Consider the following 19,862-nt stretch of genomic DNA (forward strand, 5'->3'; position numbering starts at 1 on the left):
ATGTGTCTGTCTGAGTCAATGAGTACATTTCAGACTCCTGCTGCTTCAGTCACGCTGGCTGAACTTGGGATAGATACCAGCCTTCAGAACACAATGGACGGACAGGCATATGGGAGAGATGGAACAAAAGGAAAAGCCTGGATAGAGGACGAAAAAAGAAAGGATGACGACCTGGGTCAGAAGGAAATGTTGGTGATGGTGAAGGAAGGATGTGCAGCGAAGGAGGGATCAGCGAAGGTGAAGATGGAGGAGAGAGGTCACTGGGGCAGCAAGACAGAATTTCTCCTGGCCGTAGCAGGGAACGTGGTGGGACTAGGTAACGTGTGGAGGTTCCCCTACCTCTGCTACAAAAATGGTGGAGGTGAGTCCATGAAGGAGAGGGTGCCATTGTTATTCAAATGATGATCAGCTGATCAAATTAGGCAACTTAGATKATTTAAACCCCTGTATCATACAGCATGTTTGATACAGTACCGTTCGTACAGACCAGGTATAGAGGTCACAAGACAAAGACAAGGTATGGAAGCATGGCTTGTTTCTATAAGGTACTTTACAGTAGCTATATAGTAGCTATCATTTTGTTCTAATGTAGTGATCTGGTGGTGTGTATTTGTCAGGGGCGTTCCTGGTACCGTACCTGGTGTTTGTGATGACCTGCGGGGTGCCCTTGTTCCTGCTGGAGACGGCCATGGGACAGTACACTCAGGAGGGGGGCATCACCTGCTGGAAGAGGCTGTGCCCACTGGCCGAGGGTGAGCACCATGGCAACACGATGACACCCCCACCCACTGAGGAGTCACAGAAACAGGGCTGTAGACAGGACAGGCAGAAGAACATAGGAATACATGATGCTCAAACTATTTCAATTCATCTGAATTGGACTGATGAACAGTGTAATGAGGGTGGATTTCCAATTAATCCTAAATAAATTGACACAAACTCCTGACTACAAATGAAAGGAATCCATGGCCGTTCTAGGAGGCCGAAAACACTGACACCTATGGCCTCTGTGCCACTGGATAAGAATGACATGAAGAGGTTCATTTGTGAATACAGAGGGGTTAATATGTAAGCAGGCTGAAGGCACAACAAGTGCCAAGTCTGGTGACACTTTCTCACAGATCAAAGGTAAATGCTTCTATCATTTACATATACATTTTTCATTTGAGTCAGATGCTCTTATCCAGAGCAACGTATAGTTAGTTCAATCATCTTAAGGTGGCTAGGTGAGACAAACACATATCACYGTAATAGTAAGTACATGTTTTCATTCAGTAGAGCAGCTATCAGCAACGTCAGTGCTAGAAGGAAAAGACAAGTGTTAGAGCAGGAAAGGTTTTATTACATTTTGTTAGAGGGAGAGGGGATTAATAGGATTAGTAGGAGTAATCAAGTTACTTTTTGAAGAGATGGAAGATGAGTAGGAACTGTTTGTCTGAGCCTTGTTCCCCAACCTTTGGCAGAAAGAAAGTGTGGTAATTCACTCTTGATAAAGTTAGGGTTAGTGTCCATTTAGGACCATGTGAAAATCATCTGGTTATATAGTCTGTCAATGTGTCTACCTCTCAGGTATCGGCTATGCAGGGCAGTTGATCCTCCTCTACAGCTGTATGTGTTACATCATCATTCTGGCCTGGTCTCTGTTCTACCTGGTCTTCTCCTTCAGCGCTCAGCTCCCCTGGGCAAGCTGCACCAACCCCTGGAACACTGGTACGTACCCTTGGCCGGCTGCACCAACCCTGGAACACTGGTAGGTACCCTGGGCCGGCTGCACCAACCCTGGAACACTGATAGGTAACCTGGGCCAGCTGCACCAACCCCTGGAACACTGGTAGGTACTCTGGGCCAGCTGCACCAACCCTGAACACTGGTACGTACTCTTGGCAGCTGCACAACCCCTGGAACGCTGATAGGTACTCCTGGGCCAGCTGCACCAACCCCTGGAACACTGGTAGGTACTCTGGGCCAGCTGCACCAACCCCTGGAACACTGGTACGTACCTGGGCCAGCTCACCAACTCTGGAACACTGGTAGTACCTGGGCCAGCTGCACCAACTACTGAACACTGGTAGATACCCTGGGCCAGCTGCACCAACTACTGGACACTGGTAGGTACTCTGGGCCAGCTGCACCAACTACTGGAACACTGGTAGTACCCTGGGCCAGCTGCACCAACTACTGGAACACTGGTAGTACTCTGGGCCAGCTGCACCAACTACTGGAACACTGGTAGATACCCTGGGCCAGCTGCACCAACTACTGGAACACTGGTAGGTACTCTGGGCCAGCTGCACCAACTACTGGAACACTGGTAGATACCTGGGCCAGCTGCACCACTACTGGAACACTGGTAGATACCTCTGGGCCAGCTGCACCAACTACTGGAACACTGGTAGGCACTCTGGGCCAGCTGCACCAACTACTGGAACACTGGTAGGCACTCTGGGCCAGCTGCACCAACTACTGGAACACTGGTAGGCACTCTGGGCCAGCTGCACCAACTACTGTAACACTGGTAGGTACCCTGGGCCAGCTGCACCAACTACTGGAATGCTGGTAGGTACTCTGGGCCGCGGCTGCACCAACCCTGGAACACTGGTAGATACCCTGGGCCAGCTGCACCAACTACTGGAACACTGGTAGATACCTCTGGGCCAGCTGCACCAACTACTGGAACACTGGTAGGTACTCTGGGCCAGCTGCACCAACTACTGGAACACTGGTAGAACCCTGGGCCAGCTGCACCAACTACTGGAACACTGGTAGGTACTCTGGGCCAGCTGCACCAACTACTGGAACACTGGTAGTACCCTGGGCCAGCTGCACCAACTACTGGAACACTTAGGTACTCTGGGCCAGCTGCACCAACTACTGGAACACTGGTAGATACCCTGGGCCAGCTGCACCAACTACTGGAACACTGGTAGATACCCTGGGCCAGCTGCACAACTACTGGACACTGGTAGGCACTCTGGGCCAGCTGCACCAACTACTGGAACACTGGTAGGCACTCTGGGACAGCTGCACCAACTACTGGAACACTGGTAGGCACTCTGGCCAGCTGCACCAACTACTGGTAACACTGGTAGGTACCTGGGCCAGCTGCACCAACTACTGGAAGCTGGTAGGTACTCTGGGCCAGCTGCACCACTACTGGAACACTGGTACGTACCCTGGGCCAGCTGCACCAACTACTGGAACGCTGGTAGGTACTCTGGGCCAGCTGCACCAACTACTGGAACACTGTAGGTACTCTGGGCCAGCTGCACCAACTACTGGAAACGCTGGTAGGTACTCTGGGAGCTGCACCAACTACTGAACATGGTAGGTACTCTGGGCCAGCACACCAACTACTGGAACGCTGGTAGGTACTCTGGCCAGCTGCACCAACTACTGGAACACTGGACGTACCCTGGGCCAGCTGCATCAACTACTGGAATGCTGGTAGTACTCTGGGCCAGCTGCACCAACTACTGGAACCCTGGTAGGGACTCTGGGCCAGCTGCACCAACTACTGGAACACTGGTACGTACCCTGGGCCAGCTGCACCAACTACTGGAACACTGGTAGATACCTGGGCAGCTGCACCAACTACTGGAACACTGGTAGATACCTGGGCCAGCTGCACCAACTACTGGAACACTGGTAGGCACTCTGGGCCAGCTGCACCAACTACTGGAACACTGGTAGGCACTCTGGGCCAGCTGCACCAACTACTGGAACACTGGTAGGCACTCTGGCCAGCTGCCAACTAGGAACACGGTAGATACCCTGGGCCAGCTGCACCAACTACTGGAACACTGGTAGATACCCTGGGCCAGCTGCACCACTACTGGAACACTGGTAGGCACTCTGGGCAGCTGCACCAACTACTGGAACACGGTAGGCACTCTGGGCAGCTGCACCAACTACTGGAACACTGGTAGGCACTCTGGGCCAGCTGCACCAACTACTGTAACACTGGTAGGTACCTGGCCAGCTGCACCAACTACTGGAACTGCTGTGGTAGTACTCTGGGCCAGCTGCACCAACTACTGGAACACTGGTAGTACCCTGGGCCAGCTGCACCAACTACTGAACGCTGGTAGTACTCTGGGCCAGCTGCACCAACTACTGAACACTGGTAGGTACTCTGGGCCAGCTGCACCAACTACTGGAACCTGGTAGGTACTCTGGGCCAGCTGCACCAACTACTGGAACACTGGTAGGTACTCTGGGCCAGCTGCACCAACTACTGGAACGCTGGTAGGTACTCTGGGCCAGCTGCACCAACTACGGAACACTGGTACGTACCCTGGGCCAGCTGCACAACTACTGGAATGCTGGTAGGTACTCGGGCCAGCTGCACCAACTACTGGAACCTGGTAGGTACTCTGGGCCAGCTGCACCAACACTGGAACACTGGTACGTACCCTGGGCCAGCTGCACCAACTACTGAACACTGGTAGATACCCTGGGCCAGCTGCACCAACTACTGGAACACTGGTAGATACCCTGGGCCAGCTGCACCAACTACTGGAACACTGGTAGGCACTCTGGGCCAGCTGCACCAACTACTGGAACACTGGTAGGCACTCTGGGCCAGCTGCACCAACTACTGGAACACTGGTAGGCACTCTGGGCCAGCTGCACCAACTACTGTAACGCTGGTAGGCACTCTGGGCCAGCTGCCACCAACTACTGGAATGCTGTAGGTACTCTGGGCCAGCTGCACCAACTACTGGAATGCTGGTAGGTCTCTGGGCCAGCTGCACCAACTACTGGAACACTGGTAGGTACTCTGGGCCAGCTGCACCAACTACTGGAACACTGGTAGGCACTCTGGCCAGCTGCACCAACTACTGGAACACTGGTAGGCACTCTGGGCCAGCTGCACCAACACTGGAACACTGGTAGCACTCTGGGCCAGCTGCACCAACTACTGGAACACTGGTAGGCACTCTGGGCCAGCTGCACCAACTACTGGAACAGCTGGTAGGTACCCTGGGGCAGCTGCACCAACTACTGGAATGCTGGTAGGTACTCTGGGCCAGCTGCACCAACTACTGGAACACTGGTAGATACCCTGGGCCAGCTGCACCAACTACTGGAACACTGGTAGATACCCTGGGCCAGCTGCACCAATACTGGAACACTGGTAGGCACTCTGGGCCAGCTGCACCAACTACTGGAACACTGGTAGCACTCTGGCCAGCTGCACCAACTACTGGACACTGGTAGCACTCTGGGCCAGCTGCACCAACTACTGAACACTGGTAGGCACTCTGGGCAGCTGCACCAACTACTGGAATGCTGGTAGGTACTCTGGGCCAGCTGCACCAACTACTGGAATGCTGGTAGTACTCTGGGCCGCTGCACCAACTACGGAACACTGGTAGGTACTCTGGGCCAGCTGCACCAACTACTGGAACACTGGTAGGTACTCTGGGCCAGCTGCACCAACTACTGGAACACTGGTAGATACCCTGGGCCAGCTGCACCCAACTACTGGAACGCTGGTAGGTACTCTGGGCCAGCTGCACCAACTACTGGAACACTGGTAGGTACTCTGGGCCAGCTGCACCAACTACTGCAACACTGGTAGGTACCCTGGGCCAGCTGCACCAACCCCTGGAACACTGGTACGTACCCTGGCCAGCTGCACCAACTACTGGAACACTGGTAGGTACTCTGGGCAGCTGCACCAACTACTGGAACACTGGTAGGCACTCTGGGCCAGCTGCACCAACTACTGGAACAACTGGTAAGCACTCTGGGCCAGCTGCAGCAACCCCTGAAACACTGGTAGGTACCCTGGGCCAGCTGCACCAACTACTGCAACACTGGTAGGTACCCTGGGCCAGCTGCACCAACTACTGCAACACTGGTAGGTACCCGGCCAGCTGCACCAACTACTGGAACACTGGTAGCACTCTGGGCCAGCTGCACCAACCCCTGGAACACTGGTAGGTACCCTAGACCGGCTGCACCAACCCCTAGAACACTGGTACGTAGTACTCCAACTCACCTCCAGGTGATTTTCACTCCCGTTTTTGGTATGTATTTTGACTATGTTTTGTAACTTTCCCCAGGCCGTTGCTGTAAATGAGAATGTATTCTCAGTCAACTCACCTGGTAAAATAAGACAGAAAAAATAATAACATAAAGGGTGTACCATAAGAATTGTTAGAGCAAGTTTTAGTTGTAAACATTCTGTTCTCTCCCCATTAGATGACTGTGTTGACTTCTCCTCTCAAAACCGTACTTTCAATTGGACCGGACAGATGAACTCAACCTCTGCAGCCACTGAATTCTGGGAGTAAGTTTACGGATTCAACATACCTTGATCTTCCAGTTGGCCACAACATAAAAGACAATGTCAGTTTGTCTACATTCACCAGTCTCTTTCTCTAGGCGTCGTGTGCTGGACATCTGGGCGGTATAGAGGAGGTGGGCAGTGTCACGTGGGAGTTGCTGCTGTTTCTCACCCATCTCTCTGTCTCACCCCTTCTCTGTCCCTCCTCTCTCTGTCTCTCCCCTCTCTCTGTTTCTCCCCTCTCTGTCTCTCCCCTCTCTGTCTCTCCCCTCTCTCTTTCACCCCTCTCGGTCTCTCCCCTTTCTCTCTCGCACCCATCTCTCTGTCTCACCCCTTCTCTGTCCCTCCTCTCTCTGTTTCTCCCCTCTCTGTCTCTCTCCCCTCTGTTTCTCTCCTATCTCTCTGTCTCTCCCCTCTCTCTGTCTCACCCCTCTCTCTGTCTCACCCCTCTCTCTGTCTTTCCCCTCTCTGTCTCTCCCCTCTCTCTGTCTCTTCCCTCTCTCTGTCTCTTCCCTCTGTGTCTCTCCCCTCTCTCCATCTAGGCGTCGTGTGCTGGCCATCTCGGGGGGTATAGAGGAGGTGGGCAGTGTCAGGTGGGAGGTGCTGCTCTGTCTCATCGTCATGTGGGTCATCTGCTACTTCTGCATCTGGAAAGGGGTCAAGTCAACAGGCAAGGTGTGTGTGTGTTTGTGCACAGCACATATGCACACACACAGCATATGTTCTGTTTAGCATTGAAAGAGTACAATCTCTTATCCTTTTTCTTGCATGGCTTTCTGTCTTTGTGATTTTACACCCCTCTCCCTGTCTCCATCCATACACACGCTCTCTCTCCAGGTTGTATATTTCACTGCTACCTTCCCCTACGCGATGCTGCTGGTACTGCTGATCAGAGGCCTGACTCTGCCAGGGGCCATGCAGGGGGTCCTGTTCTACCTCTACCCAGAACCAGACCGGCTCTCTGACCCCCAGGTGTGGATGGAGGCCGGCTCCCAGATCTTCTTCTCCTACAGTGTGGGAGTGGGCTCCTTAACCGTGCTGGGCTCCTACAATACCTACAACAACAACTGCTACAAGTGAGTCCTTATCCTCATCAYCACACTGTGTGTGGTGACACTGTGTGTGTTGAATGTTGTGTCTGTGTATGTTTCAGAGACTGCTTGTGGCTGTGCTTGCTGAACAGCGGCACCAGTGTGGTTGCTGGGTTCGCAGTCTTCTCAGTCCTGGGGTTCATGGCTCATGAACAGGGCGTCCCCATTGAGGAGGTGGCGGAGTCAGGTACTGCACAAATTCGTTTTTTATTATGTTATCTTCAGGACAGTTGGACACTTGGATGAAATGAAGTGAAACAAATACATTATATTTTAAACTGGGTTCTTTCAGGTCCTGGGCTGGCGTTCATAGCGTACCCCCAGGCAGTAGCCATGATGCCCCTGCCTCAGATGTGGGCTGCTTGTTTCTTCATCATGATCATTCTACTGGGTCTGGATACACAGGTTAGCTATTATCTCCACAGTCCACACACAATAGTTCACACATTAATCTCTAAAGTTTAAAGGCGTGTACTATGGCGTTCTGTATTCCTCCCCCATCCAGTTTGTTGCCATGGAGGTGGTGATGACGTCAGTATCAGACCTGTTTCCCACGGTGCTGCGGAGGACTGGGCGCAGGGAGCTCTTCCTCCTCTTCTTCTGTCTCACCTGCTTCTTCTTCCAACTCATCATGGTCACAGAGGTCAGACAGAGAGAAAGAGAGGGTAGAGAGTGAGAGAGTATAGAGAGAAATGACAGAAATGGTGTTCCAGATCTCTAACTGTGATCTAAAGAGAGTGGTTGTCCTACTCACACCTCTCTCCTCCTGTCCCCAGGGTGGAATGTATGTGTTCCAGCTGTTTGACTACTACGCCTGTAACGGAACCTGTGTGCTCTTCCTCTCTGTGTTCGAGACCCTGGCCATGGGATGGATATTTGGTGAGGCTGACGTGAACTAACCTGGAATACATTTCTGTCAATGATTTATGTTGAATAAAAAATATAATTTATAAAATATATATAAAACATAAACACTGTAGTGCCATAGAATCCTATAGAAAGGCAAACCAGTATCATTCCACTATCCATCTTATTGAGATGATAAACCTGATATCAATACAACATGTCAACATTTAGATAATGTCATTAACGTGTACCCAATCTTACCCACCAGGTGCAGAGCGTATGTATGGTGTAATAGAGGACATGACAGGGATGAGGCCTAACCCCATCTTCAAGCTCTGCTGGCTCTATATGACCCCTCTGGTTTCCCTGGTGAGTTTCAGGCTTTGATGGACAGTAACGGCAAGCAGGACTCACATTGTGCAATTCTCTAAGGTACCATGAGATYGCACTATCACAATGCAATAGTTTCCAAATGCATGTTTTGCCAAATGGCACCTGTTGCATTTGGACGTTCACTTGCTTTACACAAGCAACTATATTCACATGCTCACGTCAACAAGGACTGATCTGGAGTTATTCTAGAAGTTAAAAGCATTAATGTTGAAGAAATCCTAATTTCCTCGTGTCTCTCCCAGGTGTCGTTCATCTGCTCTCTGGTGGAGTACCAGCCCCTGACCTTCAACCGCTGGTATGTGTACCCAGGATGGGTGTATGTTCTGGGCTGGCTGTTGGCCCTCTCCTCCATCGTCCTGGTCCCCGGGTGGGCCCTGCTGCAGATCTGCACCGGGACAGGCAGCCTTAGAGAGGTGAGTGTGACTGACCTGTGACTGGAGTTTAAACCTGGGTTTCCTTCGTGGATTGGTCATAGAATAATTATGTTTAGAGGGTCGAATTGGAGGACTCAAGATCTCAAATTAGATCTCAAATTATTTTTGTAAACTGAGTGGGTAAGTATTATTAATTCACTATAAATTGAAGAAACCAACTAACAAAGAAATAATGAAGTTTAAATCATTAACCACTAAAGTTGACATGTTGATGTGCTGACTTTCCCCTCAACTCCCCAGCGTTTCCTCCACTTGTGTCGGCCAGACCATGACCTCCCGTTGACCCGGAAGAGAAAGGCTGTCCTCTGGAGCAGAGATGGATGTACTCATGACTGCAGCAGGGGAAAGCACAGACAAATGAACTGACACACACCTAGAAAAGTTTTTGTGTCAAAGCTCTTCGTATACTGAACATTTATTTTAACACAACACCTAGCTGAACTCTTGTATCTTTACCAACACGTTGAGAGAATACCATTGATAATGAACAATGGTGCATGTTTCAATACAGTGTCATCATGTTCCATATTTGAAGTGTTGCCACCGTACATTTGAAAGAACATAGCTCAAGCACAGAGCGTCAAGCAACCTAGAGACACTGTTTTGTACAATGACAATCTACAATGTTCTTTCAACTGTCCCCACTCAAGGCTTAACATGGGTTACTGGAAGTACCTCATGACGTACCTTTCTGAAGTCACTCACTCCAGTTTCCATGGTAGCAGTTATAGTCACATATAAAAGGTCATCTAGATTCTGTCAGTTTCTTAATATGAAAGACCACTTTTGGCTAATATACAGCAACTCTGACTAATGGCATTTTTGTTTTGTAAATTAGTGCTTTACCTCAACGTTAGCCTTCACTTGCATTTTTATAATCCTTATTAGACATCAGAAACAGGATGTTTTTCTAAAAACACTAATTAAAGTAGATAAAAAAATGAAGCGTGTTTTGTCTTTGTCACATAGAAATGTGTGTCTTGGCACTCCCTTAGATGAGACTCAAGAAGCAAACACACACAGTTTTTCTACTACACAGTATACAGTATTTAGTCTAAAATCAAAATACTTTGTCAATAATAAAACAAACAATCAATGACCAATGCTAACACATAATTCCCTGTTAGGATCTGAATAAGACCCTGAATGAGATTACCTTTTATGTTTCAATGACATCTTTAAACCATAGCATATGGTTATAAACCGAGTGTACAAAACATTAGGAATTTTGAGTTGCACCCCCTTTGCCCTCAGTAAAGCCTCAATTCGTCAGGGCATGGACTGTTGAAAGCGTTCCACAGGAATGCTGGCCCATGTTGACTCCAATGCCTCCCACCTCATTGTGGGTATGACTGCTGATATTAGAGCCAACCGAATCTCTTGAAACTGGCGTGCCCTCCCACTCCTGGCTCTGGACTATAAGTGTTGTGATCCTCTTCACTCCCCGGGTTCTTGAGGCTGGGGTAGCAGCCTGACTGAGCCTGGTGTATCCTCTCCCAGCCTGCGTTGGCAGTGGGGTTGTTGTTGTGTGGGTCGTTGTTGTTATAGGGGTTGTCGTTGTCATTGGGGTTGTTGTTTTTGTTGGCGGCCTGGTACAGCAGCTGTGTGTGCTGGCAGAGCTGGGCGATGTCTCGGTCTATGGCATTGCTCTGGCGGAGGAGGTCCTGGGTGTGCAGTGTGATGTCAAGCAGGCCTGACTGGCTTAGGATGCCCACCGTGTTCAGGAAGCGCCTGTCGCGCGCCGCACTGAACAAGGACAGGCCTGGACCGTGCCTGCAGGGCCACCTGCTGGCCGGGAGGGGAGAGTAGCCACCGGAAGGGGGGCGGTGGAAGTGTAAAAGCTGGACACAGAGGGGACACAAGGCAGGAAAGGCTGGAGGGAGATCGAGAGCTGGGGCTGGGGGAGGAGACAGGGCTCCTCCAGTGAGACAAGCTTCTCTTGGGGTCTGGCTGCTTGCGGACGTGTTGCCTGAATGGCATCTGTAAGTGAGTAATAGTGGACACCTCATCCCTCTAGTCCTCTGTACAGATCCTCTTGTTCTGACTCTGGTCCTCACTGCCAGTCCCCTTGCCATGGGGGTCCACTGGGGTCTTGTCTGAGGGCTTCTTGTTGGGATGGGGGGTGATACGGGGGTAGGACTTAAGATTGGGCAGGTAAGTTCTGCTTTTGGTTTTCCTGGCTGTGCTGTCAGCTCTCTGGGACTGGGTTCTGTGGGGCTTTGGGGATGTGGGGGAGGGTGAGGTTTCACTGGGTTGCTGGACTAGGATCACATGACAGGGGCCAGAGTCGTTGAAACTTCCTCCTCGGTTCTCCCAGTTCAGCTGGTTCTGGAGGTGATGGTCTGAACCATTTTTTACCGCCACAGACTGGGAGAGAGAGAAATAGTCAAATACCTGGTACATGTAATAAAGATGATTCTGATTCTGAAAGAGGATGAAGAAAAGGGGGAATGGAGGGAGTATTACAAAGGTTGAACCAAAACAGGATATACTGTACGTGTTGTGTGTGTGTGGGGGGGGGGGGTAATTATAGCCAAAAGGAAAGATAAAAGGAAGATGAGAGAAAGAGAGGCTCCTACTAACACATATGTAAAGAAAGGCAACTTATTTAAAAGGGGACTTGCTGTAAGAGGATTGTGAAAAAGGATGAGTCTAATGGTGCCATCAAATACATCCCTAATCATTCAGTCGTTTTGACTTAGCTCATGTGACATTTACCACCTGTAATCCTCCTCCACCCATCCATCACCTCTTTCTCCTCCACCTGTCAATTTCCTCTCACCCATTCCGTCACCTCCTCATCCTCCTCCACCTGTCACCTCCTCTTCTCCTCCACTTCCCTCCTGTCACTCCTCTTCCACCTGTCACCTCCTCTTCCTCCTGTCACCTCCTCTTCCACCTGTCACCTCCTCTTCCACCTGTTACCTCCTCCTCCTCCTCCACCTTTTCTCCTCCTCCTCCACCTGTCTCCTCCTCTTCCACCGGTCTCCTCCTCTTCCACCGGTCACCTCCTCCACCTTTCTCCTCCTCTTCCACCTGTCACCTCTTCTTCCTCCTCCACCACCTGTCACCTCTTCTTCCTCCTCCACCTGTCACCTCCTCTTCCACCTGTCACAACATTTATTTCTCTCTCCTTTTAGTTCTGCTGTCCTATGATTGGCAACCTCCTACTCTTTTGTTCCAGTTTCATGCTCTCCTCCTCCGTTTCCCTCCTCAAACCAGGGATTAGGAACATTTGAAATTGGAATTTGGTTTAATTTCTCAATTGACTAACTGAAATGGAATTGACCCCAAGCCTGCCTCCCACCTCTCTCATCTGTTTGAACACCACGTTCTTGATGATGAATATGGGGGGAGGTCGGGGCCTCCGGGGCTGGGGACCAGGAAGTCGTTCCCCTGGAGAGGGATCTGCTCGGGCTTGACCTGGCCCTGAAGAKCCTCCCTTCCCCTGGGCTCACTCAAGCTGCTACCCCGGTCCTCCCCATCCGCATGGAGCCAGTCTGTACAGCTGTTGTTGTCTGGAGGAGAGGAAGAAGGGAAGAGAGGGAGAGAGAGAGACAAGCAGGTTAATAAGGGAAGAGTTTGATGTAAAGACATGAAGAATTACAGACAGATTGAAAGGGAATACAGGGGGGATGGGAGCTGTCCTCACAAGAAATGTGACACATGATTCCTGTTATACAGTTTCCCACTGGTACCTGTGAAGTCATACTCACACATCATCAAGGACAGTAATCTAGTAGCCCTCATGAAGGAATTCATGAAATTCTATCAGCAATACTACTGAGTAGAGGGCCAGTGTGCATGTAGACTACACGTGTGTCCTTCTCTATCTAAGAATACAACACCTCTGACTGATTGGTTGCACATCACATACTTGTCATACTGTAGTCAGTAAACCATCCTATTAGAAGCTGTGACTTGCACTGACTAGCCTATGTGTGTCATGACTCATGAGGGAGTCTGGCAGTGTGAGAGTTTACAGGAAACACAATGAGTGAGTAACAGCAAAGGGGCGGGTGGGTGACACGTTTTGGGGCGAGTGTCCGGAACGTTCTCCCTCACCGGAATATCCAGAATCTTTTTCAGAGCCGCTTCCGATGGACTCTGTGTCTGCAGTACTCCTGGAGGCCAGGAGGGTGGCAGTGTTGCTCCTGTCCTTTGGTATTCTTGCTGGATGCACGTGGCTCTCTCCCACTTAGACAAGCCTGTTTCAGAGGCATACTGAGCACTGATGGACAACCAAATACACACCATTGAGTAACATTTCACTGGAATATGTTTTAAAATGCATAGGCCTATGGTACTTCAAAATGTCATAAAAATAGAGACACTTTGGCTCCAAGTACAAGGAAAAATGATCTAGTGAGGAGTTTTTCTTTTGTGGTTTGAAATAAAATTATTATGTATGCTGCTGGATACATAATCAGCAGCCTGAGCTCCACCTCTCTGACATTTGGGGTGGCAGGTAGCCTAGTGGTTAGTGTTGGACTAGTAACAGAAAGGTTGCAAGATCATATCCCCGAGCTGACAAGGTAAAAATCTGTTGTTCTGCCCCTGAACAAGGCAGTTAACCCACTGTTCCTAGGCTGTCATTGAAAATAAGAATTTGTTCTTAACTGACTTGCCTAGTTAAATAAAGGTCAAATACTGTGTTCTCTGCTTTAGTCACTTCTACCTGCACAGCCCCATTCCCTTTGTCTGGCTCCTCCTCTTCACTCCCAGACACATCAGGGTCCCGTGTGTGCAGGCTGTACGTTCGTGTCGGTAGGATGGGGGGGCTATGTGTGGGATAATATCACATCCATCCACTAATCAAACATCACCATGAAAAACATTATAATAATTGCATCTGTTGACATGACAGCACACTAACCATGGCATGTTAAATCATGGTGGTTAACATACATATGATCATGTGAGCTTCAGAAGTGATTTACAACATTCATGTGTGTGGGGAAGTCTTTAGAGTGACTATGTGGATGTGGTTCTTTATGTAACACTGTGTGACCCTATAGGTTAACCCTATTCTGACAGACATGTTTATTCAATTTCGTCTCTCATCCATTCCATCTCTCAATGTTCTCTCTTTGAGTGACAGTATCTTATGTCCAGGACAAGAGAAAAAAAACATCTATATCGGCTCAAACCCCACCCTGAGTCTGACCCGATCGACCCCATCCTTTCTGTTCTGACACACACACACGTCATGGAGAAAAGCTTTAAGTCAGTCATTGGACAGACTTGAAAGCAGAATGATTGGTTAAAAATGTATGTAATAAACAAAAGCTGACAAAATTAAATCTATTTGCGCTTCAAGCTTTTTAGAAGGCACAAAGTAGTGTTTTCAGGGGCCTATATAGACGCAGAACTGACACTTTCTTGTACATGATGGTACCCAATGGCAGGTTTCATGATGTTCCAACTAAGCTTTTGTTTATAGGTCAATTTCTATGGTGTTCTTTAGTAAACAAACGGCCACTATGACAAACGTGCATGATGTGTATCAAACGTGCGCTGTCACAACCTGCGGCTTCTCCCCTACCCTTTACCTAACATCACAACTTCGGCAGAGCAGACACACTTGCACTATTGTACTGTGGTTTCCAACCATTTTTTGGTTACTGTACCACAAACTGAATTTTCCTCTGCCTGGAGWACCCCTGAAGTACATTTTAATAGTATGCCTATGGTCCCATGAGTCTTCAAGTACCCCCTGTGGATAGACCTAGTACCCCTGTTCGAGAACCATTGCTTTAGTACACGTTAACAAACCCCACATACAAAACGCACGAAATAAGTCTGAAATAATTAATTACCATTTTTAAAAAGACCAGACGGGGCTCATTGCCTGCTTCAATTATGCAGAAACGGGCAGTGTTTAGGTCATGTAATTGATTCTGTTGGAAAGGGGAGAAATTGTGCTTTACAATGGTATTGACATTACAGTTGATCTGGAAGTATTACCTTTTTTGGGCGCTAAAATAAGGGCAATTGTACGGACCAAGGCGTTGTACGAGTTTACGTTACCCAAGCTGAAAATACCCCCGCTTCCTAGACCTCCCCTCTGGTTTCCACTAGTTGCCACAGCCACAAAGTCAAAATTGGTTATAGGCCTATTGTAAAAATTCATGAAAACAAACAATAGCTTTTTTATCGTAATTTAAGCTTAACCATACTGCCAACCTTATGCCTAAGTTTAAAATCACATTTTAAGACGATACATTGCAGACATAACTGTTTATGACTTTGTGGCTGTGGTAACTAGTGACGACCCTCCCCTTGCTAGAACGACAAACTGTTCCCGTCGATATTAAGGAATTGTTCGTGCGCTGCCCTCGAGCCCCAATCTGGGAGAATGTAGAATAATAAATACTACTTAGTTTGCTGGGCACGTGTAGGGGTGGGACCGCATGAGTTTCGAACTGAAGTGACTGGATGAGAACGTCAGGAATTGAATAAGAGAGGTGTGACTACAGTCATGACATTTGGACAGAATATCATGGACAAACAGAGATCCCACATAATTCTATGGGGACAAAACGATTCTGTTAATTCTAAACCATGTTTCTTTAGGTTACTGGACTTGTTATGCTATAGACTAGGCCACACTAAATTAACAGCCTGTTGACTGGACTAATGAGAAAAGACCAACCACGGCAGCATGGTGTGATTTTAAAATAGATACATTTGTAGCCTTCCCTATGGGAGAATAGGGATTGCTACATTTCACGTGTCTCTCAGTCCTTAAATGTGCCTTGGTTAATCAGTCAGCTGGTCCAGAACTCGTCTGCATGGCTCTCTTACAGCAAAATATGACTTATAGAACGCTTCTCAGCCAATGAGTGCCACGGATCTGTTCGAGCACGTGAGCAGAGCCAAAGAAGGCGGGATTAGGCAAATGAGCACATGCTGCCAGCAGAGTAAGCAAAGCTGGTACAGACAGACTATAGAAATCCTAAATCTCGTTTACACAGATAGTGTTGTAGCATTTGGGTACACCAGGAGTACATGAATTTCCAATGGAACCCTACGTTTGCCTTACAGCATTGCGTTGCAGCGGCAGTGCGCTCTGTGTGGTGCATACTTTGGATTTATCGAACGTATACGTCAAACTGTACTCGTAGACGGTTTGACAGAAATGGTAGCAGAAGGCGATGTTTAACTTTTGTTGCACACATATCCAGATGCCGCGTACCATTTTGTGCAATATTACTATCGGTGTGATCGAGGCATTACCAGTGGCATAGCGCAGTTATGCAAGCAGTAGCAGCAGTGCGTGGGTAAAGTCGCCATCACCTACAAAGCAAGCTGGTCCTGGCGCTCTGTTCACAAACAGACACCACAGAGCCCCAGAACAGCAACATAATTAGACCCAACCAAATCATGAGAAAACAAACAGACAATTACTTGACACATTGGAAAAAATTTACAAAAAAACAGAGCAAACTAGAATGCTATTTGGGCCTAAACAGAGAGTACACGGCAGAATACCTGACCACTGTGACTGACCCAAACTTAAGGAAAGCTTTTACAATGTACAGACTCAGTGAGCATAGCCTTGCTATTGAGAAAGGCTGCCGTAGGCAGACCTGGCTCTCAAGAGAAGACAAGCTATGTGCACACTGCCCACAAAATGAGGTGGAAACTGAGCTGCACTTCCTAACCTCCTGCCAAACGTATGACCATATTAGAGACACACATTCCCTCAGATTACACAGATCCACAAAGAATTTGAAAACAAACCCTATTTTGATAAACTCCCATATTTACTGGCTGAAATCCTCCTTTGGCCACCTTTCCTTCCAGTTCTTTGCTACCAATGACTGGAACGAATTGCAAAAATCWCTGAAGCTGGAGACTCATATTTCCCTCTCTAACTTTAAGCACCAGCTGTCAGAGCAGCTCACAGATCACTGCACCTGTACATAGCTCATCCAACTACCTCATCCCCAAACTGTTATTAATTTTTTTGCTCCTTTGCACCCCAGTATCTACTTGCACATTCATCTTCTGCACATCTATCACGCCAGTGTTTAATTGCTAAATTGTAATTATTTTGCCACCATGGCCTATTTATCTTACCTCATTTGCACACACTGTATATAGACTTTTCTATTGTGTTATTGACTGTATGTTTGTTTATTCCATGTGTAACTCTGTGTTGTTGTTTGTGTTGCACTGCTTTGCTTTATCTTGGCTAGGTCGCAGTTGTAAATGAGAACTTGTTCTCAACTGACCTACCTGGTTAAATAAAGGTGAAAAAAAATACCAGTGTGCCATCACAACAGCAAGATTTGTGACTTGTTACCACAAGAAAAGGGCAACCAGTGAAGAACAAACACCATTGTAAATACCACCCATATTTATGTTTATTTTCTCTTTTGTACTTCAACCATTTTCATATCGTTACAACTGTATATATACACATATGACATTTGAAGTGTCTTTATTCTTTTGGAACCTCTGAGTAATGTTTACTGTTCATTTTTGTTTATTTCACTTTTGTATATTATCTACTTCATTTGCTTTGGCAATGTTATCATATGTTTCCCATGCCAATAAAGCCKCTTGAAGAGCGAGAGCGATTCTTACATGCTGACCAGACCGGACACGTCGCATTTGCGAGCGTCGCAAAATAAATTTAGAAATCCATGTTATTCAATTATTGCGCCAACGAGCGTCTGCGTTGCCAAGGGCTAAAATAGAACTCCCTTCTATTTCTGACGCAGATTGCGCTGAAAGTCTTGCCTCTCCCATCTCCTCATTGGTTTATAGAAGCAGGTACCTACGTGCCATCTCCTCATTGGTTATACCTACGTGGGTAATTGAAAGACGAACTGTGTTGCCAGTCGGTGTAGTAATACTATGAAAGTTTAGATGCCGACCACCATATAAGTTCAAAGATGAAAAAGCCTGGAAGGAGAGATGACTAGAAATGACTATTATGTTGGCCGTTTTATGTGTGGATTAATTGTCGGGGTAGAGGAACTTGTGCATTTCAGGTAAAATAACAACTCAATGTTTATATCCCAGGACAAATTAGCTAGCAACAGCAAGCTAGCTAAATAGGACAAATTAGCTAGCAAGCGCAAGCTAACTAGCTAAATTGCCATACATGTTTAATGCTTTTTGACCTGTCCCCAAATTAATGRCATTGGTTCAGAGTTTGTTTTGATATTTTAACCTGCGTGTCGTGATCGCGTTTGGTGTGGGGGGACAAAATAAATMTATGCGCGCAGCCGGTTTGGGTTCCGTGTTAGCTGTTGACTTCAGGCTTGCAGTTGCACTYTCCGTCCGTCTGACGTTTGTATGTCAAAGCTTCGCAACAATGTTACTACTAATCTATGCGATCAATAACTGGTGCTGTCCCAAAAGATAACCACGATCTAGAYCAGGAACACCGATGAAATAGTTAAACACTTTACAAACTAAACACGCTGAAAATAAACAAGACTTATGCAGCATTGCACGCACAAACTGCCGCGCCACCCGAAAGCTACCTCCTAGAGAGCCAGAAGAGCTATCTTTATTTCCTCCTTTCTGACCGCTGTGCTCTTAACCTCTCTAGGGTATGTGGGACGGTAGCGTCTCACCTCGTCAACAGCCAGTGAAACTGCAGGGCAAACCCACAATTCAAAACAGAAATCCCATAATTAAATTCCTCAAACATACATGTATTTTACACATTTTAAAGATACACTTGTTGTAAATCCACCCACAATAGGCTTTACTACGAAAGCAAACCAAACGATTATGTTAGGTGAGTGCTTATTCACAGAAAAAACACAGCCATGTATTCCAGCCAAAAAGAGGAGTCACAAAAAGCAGAAATATAGATAAATTAATCAAATAACCTTTGATGATCTTCATCAGATGACACTCATAGGACTTCATGTTACACAATCCATGTATGTTTTGTTTGGTAAAGTTCATATTTATATCCAAAAATCTCAGTTTACATTGGCGCGTTATGTTCAGTAGTTCCAAAACATCCGGTGATTTTGCAGAGAGCCACATCAATTTACAGAAATAGTCATCATAATGTTGATGAAAATACAAGTGTTACACATTGAATTTCAGATCCACTTCTCTTTAATGCAGCCGATGTGTCAGATTTCAAAAAACCTTTACGGAAAAAGCAAACCATGCAATAATCTGAGTACGGCGCTCAGACGACAAATCAACCCAAAGAGATATCCGTCATGTTGGGTCAACATAAGTCAGAAATAGCATTATAAATATTACTTTACCTTTGATGATCTTCATCAGAATGCACTCCCAGGAATCCCAGTTCCACAATAAATGTTTGTTTTGTTCGATAATGTCCATCATTTATGTCCACATTCCTCCTTGTTGTTCGCGCGTTCAGTACACGATCTAAACTCACAGACGCGCGTGCAAGGCCAGCGGAAAGTACGGACGAAAGTCCAAAATGTTCCGTTACAGTCCGTAGAAACATGTCAAATGATGTATAGAATCAATCTTTAGGATGTTTTTAACATAAATCTTCAATAATATTCCAACAAGAGATTCCTTTTGTAGCGGGTTTCTTATGTACCACAGGAGAACCAAGAAATGAAGAGCGACACCACGGCTGTCTTTTAGGCTTTATGTTGATCTGCAATAGTATTGTGAATAGACAGGCAGGAACACATCAGTCTCAATGCACCATCTGACAGAGTTGTTCTTTCTCTCTCAGTGTTTTCTAGGACTCACACCAATCACACTCATACATAAAGCCATATGTATACTATAAAATAATAACCAGTCCTTATACAAAGAATGTATATTACTCTTAAA

General features: G+C 47.4%; 1 protein-coding gene and 1 pseudogene across 2 annotated transcripts; one reads left to right on the forward strand and one right to left on the reverse strand.

Annotated features, from left to right (window-relative positions):
- On the forward strand, window positions 1-10,004 carry LOC111982587 (sodium- and chloride-dependent GABA transporter 2-like). Of its 2 annotated transcripts, XM_024014171.2 has the most exons (14): window positions 1-361; window positions 458-517; window positions 618-752; window positions 1,570-1,710; window positions 6,211-6,298; window positions 6,838-6,970; window positions 7,133-7,371; window positions 7,449-7,573; window positions 7,679-7,791; window positions 7,892-8,029; window positions 8,163-8,265; window positions 8,501-8,601; window positions 8,868-9,038; window positions 9,300-10,004. In XM_024014171.2, exons 1-14 carry the CDS (start codon window positions 1-3, stop codon window positions 9,423-9,425), a joined length of 2,034 nt encoding a protein of 677 aa, XP_023869939.1. In that variant the 3' UTR covers window positions 9,426-10,004. The 2 variants fall into 2 exon arrangements, with proteins under 2 accessions (XP_023869939.1, XP_023869941.1); XM_024014173.2 differs by lacking the exon at window positions 458-517.
- Window positions 10,005-10,207: 203 nt separating this feature from the next.
- Window positions 10,208-17,858, reverse strand: LOC111982740 (CLOCK-interacting pacemaker-like; annotated as a pseudogene).
- Between the last annotated feature and the right edge of the window lie 2,004 nt (window positions 17,859-19,862).

This window comes from Salvelinus sp. IW2-2015, linkage group LG22 (genome assembly GCF_002910315.2).
Source record: "Salvelinus sp. IW2-2015 linkage group LG22, ASM291031v2, whole genome shotgun sequence".
Taxonomy (NCBI): Eukaryota; Metazoa; Chordata; class Actinopteri; order Salmoniformes; family Salmonidae; genus Salvelinus; species Salvelinus sp. IW2-2015.

Bases quoted from the DNA above. Each gene is read 5' to 3' on its own strand.
- LOC111982587 (XM_024014171.2), top strand. From the start codon at position 1: ATGTGTCTGTCTGAGTCAATGAGTACATTTCAGACTCCTGCTGCTTCA. The intron at 6,299-6,837 runs GTAAGTTTACGG...CTCTCCATCTAG, and splicing joins GCAGCCACTGAATTCTGGGA to GCGTCGTGTGCTGGCCATCT. The intron at 7,792-7,891 runs GTTAGCTATTAT...TCCCCCATCCAG, and splicing joins TACTGGGTCTGGATACACAG to TTTGTTGCCATGGAGGTGGT.